The sequence below is a fragment of the Chrysemys picta genome, chromosome 5 (assembly GCF_011386835.1).
Source record: "Chrysemys picta bellii isolate R12L10 chromosome 5, ASM1138683v2, whole genome shotgun sequence".
Classification (NCBI taxonomy): Eukaryota; Metazoa; Chordata; order Testudines; family Emydidae; genus Chrysemys; species Chrysemys picta.
In genome coordinates, this window is record NC_088795.1 from 137191643 (window position 1) to 137204699 (window position 13057).

General features: G+C 44.4%; 1 protein-coding gene across 3 annotated transcripts in view; it reads left to right on the forward strand.

The window, feature by feature from the left end:
- The first annotated feature begins 5515 nt into the window (after window positions 1-5515).
- Window positions 5516-13057, forward strand: part of ATRN (attractin) — a 256101-nt gene continuing 248559 nt past the window's right edge. For all 3 annotated transcript variants that reach the window (XM_008169620.4, XM_065598367.1, XM_065598368.1), the window contains exon 1: window positions 5516-7068. In XM_008169620.4, the coding sequence (XP_008167842.3) occupies window positions 6797-7068 (272 nt within the window). In that variant the 5' untranslated portion in view covers window positions 5516-6796. The remainder of the gene's footprint in view (window positions 7069-13057) is intronic.

A 13057-nucleotide genomic window follows, 5' to 3' on the forward strand; every position in this document is an offset into this window, starting at 1 on the left:
AAATAGAAAATAGGGGATTCTGATCTCACTCCCATTGGTTTTACACTTATACAATTCCACTGACTTCAGTGGATATACCCCTGATTTATACAAGTGTAAGAGAGAGCAGAATTAGTGCCAACATGGTGTATTACAGGGGTTGGCAACCTTTCAGAAGTGATGTGCCGAGTCTTCATTTATTCACTCAGATTTAAGGTTTCACGAGCCAGTAATACATTTTAACATTTTTTAAAGGTCTCTTTCTATAAGTCTCTAATATATAACTAAACTATTGTTGTAGGTAAAGTAAATAAGTTTTTTCATATGTTTAAGAAGCTTCATTTAAAATTAAATTAAAATGCAGAGCCCCCCGGATCAGTGGCTAGGACCCAGGCAGTGTGAGTGCCACTGAAAATCAGCTCGTGTGCCACCTTTGGCACGTGTGCCATAGGTTGCCTACCCCTGGTGTATTACATACTACAACAGAGACAAAACTAGAGCAACAGTGAGCTGTTTGCAAGAAATCTTAATGCTGAAAAAAAACCCAAAGCTCTTCTTCAAACTACTGAAACAAAACTTTGGAGGAAAATTACCTGTCTGCGTGTCACTCTGAAGCCTAGAATATCTGTTGAATCAGTGTGAAGAGATGAAACAGCTACAAGCATAGCTGAGAGCTCTTTTTGCTCAGAATATCCCCATGTTCAATCATCGCTGGCATTCATGGTCTGTTACCATCAAATTTTTGTTTGCAGCCATTTTGACTTTATGAATTATACCCAGGCAGTGTACAGTACAGTAAGGCATGTTATCTATGCCATGCCAAGAGTTCTCGATCACTGTGATATCAGAGGTAATTTAACCAATCACCACCTTTATGCTACAGCTGATTTCCATGCAACAATTTAATTGGTCACATAAGGGACACTGCACAGCTGGTAGATTACATGGCCCAAGTGCCACACCTGTGTGACAGCATGGGAGCTTTCAACTACTAGTTAAGATATATGACTGGTGGGGCTGCAGATTTGTCATGGTATTTTTTTAATAAAAAAAAATCACAGCTCATTCACGATAAATGTAATAAAACTGACGGGTTTAGTGATTGCTCTGTAATTTTTGATAAAAAATGCTGCGAGAGATGAGGGGGCACCAACCATCCCAGCAGCACTCTCTGCCTTAGTACCACAACCCTATTCCTAGACCCAATGCAGAGGAAAGGCCAGGATGGATGGAGAGGGAGCCTGCCCCTTACTCACCCTGGGCAGCAGGACCTCCTGTGCCTGGCAGGGCTGGGTCCTGTTCCCCACTCTGGGTGCTCCAGATCACAATGCTGCTCAGGTTTGGCCTGCCCACCCCCAGCATGACACAGAGGCAGCTGGGTCAAACCTGAGCCATGCTGTGACCCTGCACACCTGGACTCAATGGCAAGAGCAGGATGCCAGGTCCAGCCCCATGGGACACAGGAGCTGCCACTGTGTGGTGCATCACAGACATAAAAAAGCCACAGACAATGGGAAAATCATGCTATCTGTTACAAACCTGCAGCCTTAATGGTTGACCAGTGCTTGTCCTTCAAAGCTAACTGGGTATTTCAAGTAAATATTGTTTAGGGACTAGGAGAGGCCTGATACTGCAGAGTTCAGATCCAGGCCCAAAATCTGGGGGTGGCACCAGAAGGGACAGAATGCTCAGAGCCGAAGCTTCCATGGCAGTTGGGCATGACTGTTGGAGGCCCCTTTAACAGAAGGGCTGGAATGCTGGGACCAGAAGGTTCCATGGCAGTTGGGCATGACTGTTGGAGGCCCCTTTAACAGAAGGGCTGGAATGCTGGGACCAGAAGGTTCCATGGCAGTTGGGCATGATTGTTGGAGGCCCCTTTAACAGAAGGGCTGGAATGCTGGGACCAGAAGGTTCCTTGGCAGTTGAGGGTGAGAGTCAGGAGATGGCTCCTTGCAACTGAGGAGAAAATCTGCTCTGAATGGGTTACAGACAAGGAATGAAAAGCTACTGAAGTTAGGCGACACACTAGTCAGCGGTAGCTGGTCCCAGTGTCTAATAACTTGAGAAGGGAGTTATATTTGTTTCCATGGGAGAGGTAATGGAGATAAGAGGACAGACACAACAAGGAACGGGTCATTGCAAAACCATTCGTCTCTCAAAGGAGGGAAAGATTCATTAATACAGTGGTGAGCATGCTGTAGTTACACTTTCTTGTGATCTTGACACCCAGACACCATGGTGACTGACACACAAATTAGACAGCCTGGGAGTCAGCTTCCCAAAGCATTTCCACTGTTTGCTTCTCTCCCTGATATTCAGCTCAGCTGCGACTCAGCCCCTGTGGGTGAAATACTGGCCCTGTTAAAGTCAGCGGGAGTTTTGTTGTTGACTTTGAGATTGTGTATGCAAAGGGCTAGCAACTATCATGCTTCAGGGCACAATTTGTTTAGGAAGGAATTTCTTCTGGTGGTATAGTATCAAGCAGTTAAAAGGCGTTTGTGATTGTTACAACTCTCTCTGAAGCATCCAAGATTGGCCTTTGTCAGAGGAAGGATACTGTCTTTGATGGAGTAGAGGTCTGTCTCACTATGAAAACTCCTTTGTTCTACTTTTCAACTCAAAGTGAATCTGTAGAGCTGAACTCTTCTTAACTTTTACAGTGTAACTTGAGAGATTCAAAGTTTACTTGATAAAAACAAATCTATTATATTCCAACATGCAAAGTATTCTAGTTACCCAGTTTAAGACATATCTTTTTATTGTCAAATCCAATGGAATTTTCACTGTAAGAAAAAACACTTGAGTGAGAAATCCATTATACTAGAGAGAAATACCTAGACATATAGGAGAGTCAGAGATGGAGAGACATCACTCACACCTTATTTGTTTTGATGTTTTATTTTAAGTTGATGGTATTTTATTATATTACTGTGTTGCAATTGATTTTATTCTCTTGGACAACATCCATGTGTTTTGGCAGAAACAAAAGTATTGTCATCTATGACAATTGCAGGCAAGGCCAGACCTGGCGAGTCAGAGCAGAGTCTGAAGGCAGGATCTCTTTAGCAGATGCCAGAACTAGCAAGATCTCTGTGACACATGAAGAGCAGAGCTGCCTCAGAGAAGTTTCCACTGGTAGGATCCCTACAGCATGAAGCAAGGTAGAGTAGCAGCATCTATATAGCACACGCAGGGCAGAAGCTGAGTACGAGTAACATACACTGCTGGTATCTCTAGCCTAGGGGTGCTTGGTTAAGTCTCTGACCCACTGTACCTTGGCAGCAGTCTGCAGCTCCAGGAATGTGAGTATAGGGCACCCTGGAAAGAGCCCTCCATTCCTCCACCTTTATAGTATGGAAAGGAGGGTTTAACTGCAATAGCTATCTTAAGTCTCTAACAATTTACTTTATTGTCTTTGTTTGGGTGCCAGGACATCTTAGCACAGAACTTTTAAACTAAGGCCTTGTCTATTTGATCTAAGCTACGCAATTTGAGTTACGTGAATAGCGTAACTCAAATCAACATAGCTTAGATCTATTTACTGTGGGGTCCACACTACATGATGTCGACAGGAGATGCTCTCCTGTCGACTCCCCCTGCTCTTCACGAATGGGAGAGCGATCTGCGGTCGATTTAGCGGGACTTCACTAGATCGCTAAATCGACCACTGATGCATCGATTACCACTCATCGATCCCCCGGTAAATGTAGACAAGCTCTATGTCGCAAACTTTCTTTATGACGACAGGCTCTGCCACTCTCTCAGGCATGGAAGGTAAAGGATTTAATAACCATGACTGTGTCAGGTAAGTGCTTTGACTGACTAGATTATCTATTTGCATACATCTTTAGATTTACTTTCTGGTGTTTCTAATCAATACTTTCATTCTCTTCAGTAACCCATTCAGAAACCACATTGAAACCATCAGGAACCTGGTTCAGCTCAAACAAGCAAGTGCTTTTTTTTTTTTTTACTTCTAAATACAAATTATCTGTCTGGATTAAATATAGTAATTGATTAACTATTTTATTTTAGATTTTTTACCTGACCAGTTAGCCAAGGTTCAGGGCTCTGTGCACTGTTTCCATTAGGAGGAGAAATTGATGACGGAATCAGGTATCTTTGATACAATCTTGTTTATTTACAAAGAATGTACAAAATCCTGTTTCACTGAACACAGCAGGAATCAAACAACTGGAAATAGTGTCTTTGCTCCCAGCCTCGAGCATCTTTCAGCCAGCACTCAGCCCAAAAGCTCTCTCTCTAGGCTTTTTTAACAGCCATACTCTCAGTTTTTGTTCAGGTTATGTCTAGCTTTATGCTCCTCCTCTCTATGTTTCTATAGTGTTTTTCTTTCTTCTCTCTCTCTCTTTCTCATACACCTCTACTCAAAACCACACACAGCAAAACCTCTCTGCCCACATATACCTTTGTTCTGGGTGGTGACATACTTATGTTTTAGGTGGCGGTTGCTATTGTTTCAGATTTCTGGTTCCATAAAGAAGTTCACTGGTTTCTTACAGCTATTTTAAATGAAGGGTGACTGTTACACCCATCAGCTTCAATGAAATGTTGACCCAACCCTCAAAAACATAATTCTTTGCATTGTTGCACCTTATTTCAACCTCTCCCTTTTACAGTGCTTCCAAAACTTTCACTTTTGATTCCCCACTTAATAAAATAATTTAATCTTCAGCCTTACCATGCACCTCTTTCCAAATTTAAAACAATGAATTAAATTTACCCTTAGTGTAACTTCACTGCTATTAAACAGATCAATGGAGAGCCACCAGGGATGAATTTGACCCAGTAACTTCAGTGAAATTTAGCCTCTTGTCACTTTAAGTAGTTCACATACTTCTCCAAATCCATAATCGAGGTTTTACTTATTTCTAACAAAACTATTAATTTGAGCTCTGTTCCTTCTTCCCATTGCAAATAACAACCTCATTTCGACTAGTCTGTTTAGAAAGGTATTTGTCGCCTCACTCAGATAACTCAGGTCAATCACACTGTAATGATGATATTGTTCTACTTGCTCTTTCTCACTCTTTTGCGCTCCTGGACCAGCCCCTAAACAATGGTGAAGATTCTCAACTGCAACTCCTTCTTTATTCAAGCAAGCCCACAGCATACCCCTTTCTCGAGTAATATCTGTTTTAACTACTCCCAAATGTAGATATGGGAATTCAACTTCCCTTCCCATTTACAGATTCTTTGGAATACATTGAGCATTGTGATATTGCAAACTTTTTGTCTACACAGTAGTAACTGAAGTATGAAATTTGAGTTTCAGTGTAAAACTAACATACTGCTATGTCCTTTAGTCATTAGTGGTGAGCACTATCAATGCAAATACCCATGTTTTTCTCTTCCCTTGTACTTCTTGTTCCACCTGTTAACTGTTTATTCACCTGTTGTTTATTCTCTAAATCCTGGACCTAGACTGTAAGCTCTATGGGGCTTGGGATGTGTGTTATTTTGTACAGTGCTTAGTGCAATGAAGTCTTTAGATAATAAATTGATAAACTGGAGAAGGTTCTGAGAAGAGTCACAAGAATGATGAAATGATTAGAAAACACGCCTTATAGTGATAGAGGTCCTTAAACCTATTTAGTTTAACAAACAGAAGGCTAAGGGGTGACTTGATTACAGAGTATAAGTATCTACATAAGGATCAAATATTTAATAATGGGATCTTCACTTTAGCAGAGAAAAATGTAACATGATCCAATGGCTGGAAGATAAAGCTAGACAAACTCAGACAGGAAATAAATAGTAATTTTTTTACCAGCAAAGGTAATTAACCATTGAAACAATTTACCAAGGGTCATGGTGGAGTTTCCGTCACTGTCTATTTTTAAATCAACTTAGCTATTTTTCTAAAAGATCTGCTCTAGCAATTATTTTGGGGGAAGGTCTATGGTCTGTGTTATACAGGTGATCAGACTAGATGATCACAGTGGTCTTAGACTCTATGAACATTGCAAGAGAAATAAAGAACGTTTTTCTCCCATTGCAGGCTCCACCTCATCTCAGCACTGAGTCAGGCCTTTCTTGTGTCGACACTTGTTTCTTCTCTCTTGCACTTTGCGATGGGCTTTGGGAGCGAGTCCTTAGGCTTTCTTCAGCTACTCGGAAGAGAGAAGAATTGTATGTGTGGGATACCGTGCCGCCCTGCAGACATCCCCCCGGGACTGGGCCAGCAGTTTGAAATAACCAGGGAAATCCAGGCTCGGTTTTGCTCCCAGTGCCTGCTGGCTCCGGGCTTGGGAGCGTGGTGGGGGCTGGGGGAAGACTCCCCAGCTTGGCGAGGCTCTGGTTTAACTAGCAGCCAGCCCCCCCAGTGCTCGTGCATTAATCTGAGCTCCGAGGCATGGCCACCTCCTGTCCCGCTCGCTGCTGAGCCGGTGAACGCCAGGGGGAAGCGGCGCCTCCGCCCGGTCCCATCGCTGGCTGCTGGGCGCCCCTGCTCTATGGCACTGTAGCAGAAGACGGGCCCCACCCCGCGCCGCTCTGGCCGCCGCTGCCCGCTCTCGATGGCAGTCCCCGTCCGCTCCGGCGACATGATGTCAGGGGACGCCGTGCGGGTGATGACGTCATCGGCCGCGGCCCGACGGGCTCCTCAGTCCTGCCGCTGAGAGTCGGGAGAGAGCGAGTGCGAGCGGCGCTGCTGAGCAGCCTCCTTCCTCGTCGGCCACCGTATCGGAAGCCCGCAGCTCCCTCGCCGGCCACCGTCCGGTCGTTCAGCCCACCCGGGAGGCTTACGGAGACGAGGAGTCCGAAGCTCTCGCCTCCCCCAAGTCGGCGGCAGCAGATGGAGCGGGGCAGCCGGCGGCAGCCGGCGGCAGGGAGACTGGGCTCGCAGGGCGGCCGGCCGCGGCGCTCCGGGGGGCGGCCCCCGGCTCAGCTTCTCCTGGTGCTGCTGATGCTGCTGGTGCCGGGGCCCGAGGCGGCGGCGGCGGTCGAGGGGAAGGAGTGCGATAAGCCGTGCGCCAATGGCGGGCGCTGCCAGCCGGGCAGCGGGCAGTGCGAGTGCCAGGCCGGCTGGGTGGGGGACCAGTGCCAGCACTGCGGGGGCCGCTTCAGGTGAGCTAGAGCCGGCCGCCAGCGGGGAGTGGTGGGCGCCGTAATGTGGGAGAAGGGGCCTGGCTGCTTTCGCCCTGAGGATCGCTGTGGTAGCTGCGAGAAGGGGCTTGGTTCCCCCCCCCGTTCCCCCGGGAGGCAACCCCAGGGGAAGCAGTGCAGCAGGAGTATGTGTGCGAGGGGCGCAGGTTTCTGGGTAGCTCCACATCAAAGGGTAAGGGGTTAGTACAGGGGTGGGCAAACTACGGCCTGGGGGCTGTAGCCGGCCCTCCAGATATTTTAATCCGGGCCTGCCTCAAACTCCTGCTGGGGAGCGGGCTCCAAGGGTTGCCCCGCTCCAGACAGGAAGCGGGGTTGGGGGCTTGCCCCACTCCGCATGGCTCCCAGAAGCAGCTGCATGTTCCTCCTCCTGCTCCTACGTATAGGGGCAGTCAGGAGGTTCTGCATGCTGCCCCTGCCTCAAGTGCCACCCCCGCAGCTCCCATTGGTCGGGAACTATGGCCAATGGGAGCTGCAGGGGTGGCGCCTGTGGACGGGGCAGCACACAGAGGCTTCTGGCTGTGCCTCCCTGTAGGAACTGGAGGGGGGACATGCTGCTTCTGGGAGCTGCTTGAGGTAAGCACCCCCCAAAGCCTGCATCCTTGACCCCCTTCTGTGTCCCAACCCCCTGCACCACCCCTGATCCCCCTCCCACCCTCCAAACCCCTTGGTCCTAGCTTGGAGCACCCTCGTGCACCCCAACCCCTCATCCTCAGCCCCACCCCTGAGCCCACACCCCCAGCCGGAGCCCTCATCCTCTCCTGCACCCCAACCCCCAATTTCATGAGCATTCATGGTCCTCCATACAATTTCCATACCCAGATGTGGCCCTTGGGCCAAAAAGTTTGCCCACCCCTGGGTTAGTGGGATGGATGTGGGTATGAGGGCTCTGGCTTCTCTGGGTAGATCCAGTCTTGGCAACAAAGGGATCATGGGTCATGACTGTGTCAAGGGCTAGGCTCCTGTGGGTACGGTGAGCTCTAGAGGAGACGAGGGGACCGTGGAGTATGTTTTGTGCGCTTTGGCTCTTCTAGGCAGTGGCATCTCTGATGGGGAAGCAAAATCGTGTTTGAATGAGGTGTCCAGTTTCTTTGTTAAGGCCAGCTGTTGGGGTGAGAAAGCAAATGTTAGGTACTTGGTCCTTTTGGCTAAGGATGATTCTTCCTCCGTCTGAAAGGTATCTCGGGGGTTGAGGGCAACTGGATATGTGTGAAGGAAATCCAGCTAATGTAGATGAACTACGTTGAGTGTTCTGTAGACAGCCTGTGTGGCTGGATCCTAGTTCCCCTTGATGTGCTAGCTGTGAAGTATTTGTGAGGAACATAACCCTGGGCCATGCCAGCTCCTGAAATCAATAGCTTGGTTCTTAAAGTTCTTACTGAGTCAGTAGCATGAACTGAATGTTGTCTGCACTCTCTTGTTGACAGAGTCCAGTTTGATCCTGAAATCATCATTTGATATTTAGGTCAGTTTGTGTGCAACTAGTTTTAGGATATCGCTCAGGTTGTTTCATTTTATGGAGTCTGGAGGCAGACTTCCCTGTGTATTTGAATTTCATGACTAACACAGATGAGTAACTCTGTTCCTATCTAGGTGTTAACGATTAATGTGTATCTGGCCATGATTTCTTTATGCTTGTGTTGCAACACCTAGTTTGACATCTAGTACATATTTTGGTTCATTGACCTACTAAACTTCTCTCCCAGATGTTAATGATATGTAAAGGTTAGTTACATATTTGTTAATGGAAGAATGAATGCCTTAGCTTTAAATTGTTGGCTTTTGATCTGCTTTTTCTTTTCTGTGTAGGTTCTTATTCTTCATCACTGTAGCATCTGAGCACCTTTCTGTAATGCATTAAATGACATGGCTAACAACTCTTGTGCAGGTTATATTCTCTCTCTTTCTCATTCTTTCCTCAGATTTTGTGTGTAGTGAAGTGTTTTTGTTTTAGTAGAGTTTTGTGGGTTTTTTTAAATGTACACACCTGCTCGGCATTTTAGAGAAGGCAAGGTCAGAAAAGTGTTCAAGGAAGGTGGTGATGATTCTTAGTTCCTTTGGGAGTTCATTCCATAGTCTCTTACTAGCTTCCAAGGAGGCTCTGTTTCTTGCACAATTGAGCTTTTACCCTTGTAGAAAATTACACTCTGCCTGAGGAGCAGAATGGTCAACTGTGGTTCTCAGCGAAGAGATGATCTGAGATATGCTGGGCCTAGGCCTTTGACCAACTTGAAGACAAGGACTGAGACCTTGAAGTTAACCTCAATATTCTGTGGTAAGCCAGTCTAGAGAGCAGAGGACAGACTTCATGTGTTTGAGGTAGCCTTTGTTGCTGAGGAGACATTCTGTACTGTATAGAGTTAACTGGACATGGAGCCATCAGCCTTTAGGAATGTTACATTGTTATAGTCCAGACAGGAGATGACAAAGGTAACTGCAGTCAGGTCATAGTCTGCTAGGATGGGATAGTCTCACCTACCCAACCAGAGACAGTAGCATCTGTGATTAATACTTTTTATCATATGAGCGCTTAGCCTCAGCAAGAAATCCAGGAGCATTCCTAAATTATGAAGTGAATTGACCAATTGTGGGTGCATACCCACCAAAAAGAGATTGTGCCATGGTTGTGAACTCTTCAAGATGCTTTCTTCTGCCCATAAGCATAACCTCTGTCTTGCTTGGGTTTGGCTTCAACCAGCTGTTCTTCATCCTTGGTGGCACTGGTCTGGTTGTACATGGTGAAAGATAGGGCTGTGTAGACTAGGTAGAATTTATGCTTAAAAGATTAACACCATTCTATACAGTACTTTTTATACAGAAAGTTCCCAAATTGTTGAATTTTAAATTCTGGGTTTGACTTTCAAAACATTCATCACCCTCATGGCAAATCAAGCAGGGATGTAACCTTCTTGCAAATCAAGCACCACCTGGCTCAATCCATAGCTAGTTCCTTCAGATGGTCTGGCTTGATATTCAGTTTATGTCCATTATTGGCAATCTGATTGTGCCACTGAAGCTTTTGGCAACCACCTGATTTCCGGCCATGTAGCAGCATTCCTTGTTAAACATGTTTCATAATTAATTGGTCTTCAGTCCTCATACATCTACACCAAGAAAGCCACTGAAACTGAACTCATAGAGGCAGTTGCTGGTTTCGGCTACAAATATCTTCATTACTGATTTTGTCTTTTCAAAACATTAGTTAAATGAAAATAAGATATTTGTGCACACAGCTGGACAACTAGATGTATGATTGTAGTTGCATACATAAAACGCCAAATGCTTTTGCATGTGCAATTGCATACCTAACTCTTTTAAAAATTGCACACTGCATTTATAGGGGACACTCCATCTGCTACTGACATAACAGCTACTTCTGAGGTCAGGTAGAAACTGTTCAATAGTGCTTGGCCCCACAAAACCACACTTTAAGAAATAAAATAGTTCAACAAGAATACTATAATTTTTTTAATTCGCTTAATGGAAGTAGTTCTAGATTACTGGTTGATTATGATAGAGTATGTAATGTACTTACATGACCAAAGAATACAATAGTAAACTAGAAAAATGTGGGTAAATCACTAGGTGAGTGAGCCATTAGCTAGCAAAGTACTATCACAATTTTCACTCTTAAAAATAAAATGGAACTTTTGGAAAAACACAAACAAGCAAAATATCTTCAGTTGCCAAAATGCTGAGTGATACAGTATTGTCAGAACTATTGTCAAAACAAAATAAAAACCCTCAAGCAACAGTTGAAGGTACGTTTGTCAGAACTATTGTCAAAACAAAATAAAACCCCTCAAGCAACAGTTAAAGGTACATTGACTAGATTTCAAGTTGCCAATTTAAAAAAAAAAAAAAAAAGTTAAAAAGTAATTTCAGGTACTGCAGCTGCCCTGATCACATGCCATTTTTTGTTTTTACTATCATATTATCATATATATTGAAAAGAAAAGAAAAGAAAACCTTCCTTGTTCTATGAAAGACCCACACAAACAGTGGACAGTGACAATACAAGGGGAACCAGTAGGTATACATTACATTGAAAATTAAACATTTTTTTCTCCAATCTCTTTCAGTTCTAGTCATATTAGGCTATACTTTTAACTATAGAATGTATCATTTTTCCAGCAGAATTGTGATTTTTAAATTGACTGTGTCCCTTTAAGGCAGGAAATCTTAGCTGACACTTTCACCCTTAATTCAAATTGTTTCATCTTCACCAATGTTCTCTGAATGGACAAGGGCAATGTTGGATTTCTTATTATTTATGCAGGATATTACCAAAATACTAATTTAACCTTTAAATTCCTTAAATAAATCCAAACATCAAATGATATTTATACAATTCTTCTAAACATGCCAAAATACTGAGCAATTTACTAGATGCAAACAGTTACAAAACATTTGTAAGTAGTTGATCAAGATACTTACAAATGGGCTAAAGCCAGGAGTGTTCTAACATGGTCAGGCAGGTATTAGCAATGAACCTTAGGAGTTTATTTTTTATTGCATTTAACAAACAAGTGTGATGGGATTAGCAATTATCAGACCTTAGCTAAGCCAGATGAAGGAATTCAATTATAGCCAATTATATTTACTGCTCATAGTACCCAATTAACCGTGTTTTATTTCTGTTACTTTAGCCCAAATCTTAAATAAGATAACACTGATATTTTGAAGGGTCACTACAAATTTAACACAACTCTTTTTTTTCTCATGATTTCTTTGTTTTTGGTTCAATGCTTTGGGCCTGTTGTTCATGCTAATATTCCAACTCAATTTAAAACCATCGCATTATAAGATGGGCCTATGTTCTACAGCAGTGGTGGGCAACCTGTGGCCCATGAGGGTTATCTGATTGCGAGCCGCGAGACATTTTGCTGAAGTTGACAATCCTCAGGCACGGCCCCCCGGGATGTGCTGGTCGCTGCTTCCCGCAGCTCCCATTGGCCAGGAATGGTGAACCACAGCCACTGGGAGCTGCGGGGGGCCATGCCTGCGGACAGACAATGCTAGCAAAATGTTTCACGGCCCGCAATTAGATAACCCTGATGGGCCACAGGTTGCCCACCACTGCTCGACAGGCAGTCTCTGAGATTTTGTATAGGTCACATTTTGACAGGAAGGATTGACAAATGAAAGTATGGAGTTTTTTCTTGCTTGTTCCTAGGCTATTGTAAGCTTCCTCACTTTCATCTGGCTTGCACAAAATGAGCAGCACAAATATGTCGCTTGCTGCTATGTTTTTTCATAATTGTCCTTAAACTTTGTTTTTCCCCTCAGTTCAAACTTTCCACCTTATGGCAATTGAGCAATGGCTGAAAAGTCAGAGAAGGTTAAGTGGAAGACATAAGTGTACCTCTTGTGGTGAGATAATGTAACTCAGTCTGGGTCTTTCTGCTTCTTTTATGTCAAACCTCTGAACTGTTCTAGTGTAATTATCTGAGTTGTCAAACACTCGTGGGCTCAACTGAAGACCACTGAGGAGAGCAGCATCCAACAGCCTCCTTCCTCCTAAGTTTCTGTAAGAGTTAAGAGCTCTGTGGTGTGAACAACACAACTGGAGATTTCCTACTTCCTCTGCCAAATCCAAGAACATACCAGTGCTGAAAAGAAAAAGACTGATTGTAAAGACTGTTGCAGCGGGAGATCAATGAAGCCGAGTGAATGGGGGTTTAACGTGTAACTCCGTAGCCACAGACGAGCGCCAGATGCTGAAGGGAAATAATTATTTATAAAAGTCCCCTTGTCTCCACTGGTCAAGGCTAAAGTAATTTCTGGTCCTTTTTTTTTTTTTTTTTCGTCTCCTTTACTAATTTCTGTGTCAATATCATGCATCGGCCTTCTGAGTCAGCTACCACTCTGGATTTTTTCATTATTCCACGTCTCCTATTGCCACTTCTATTATCGACTTACGTGAGCTCATCTTTTCTGGTGAGGACTGTAT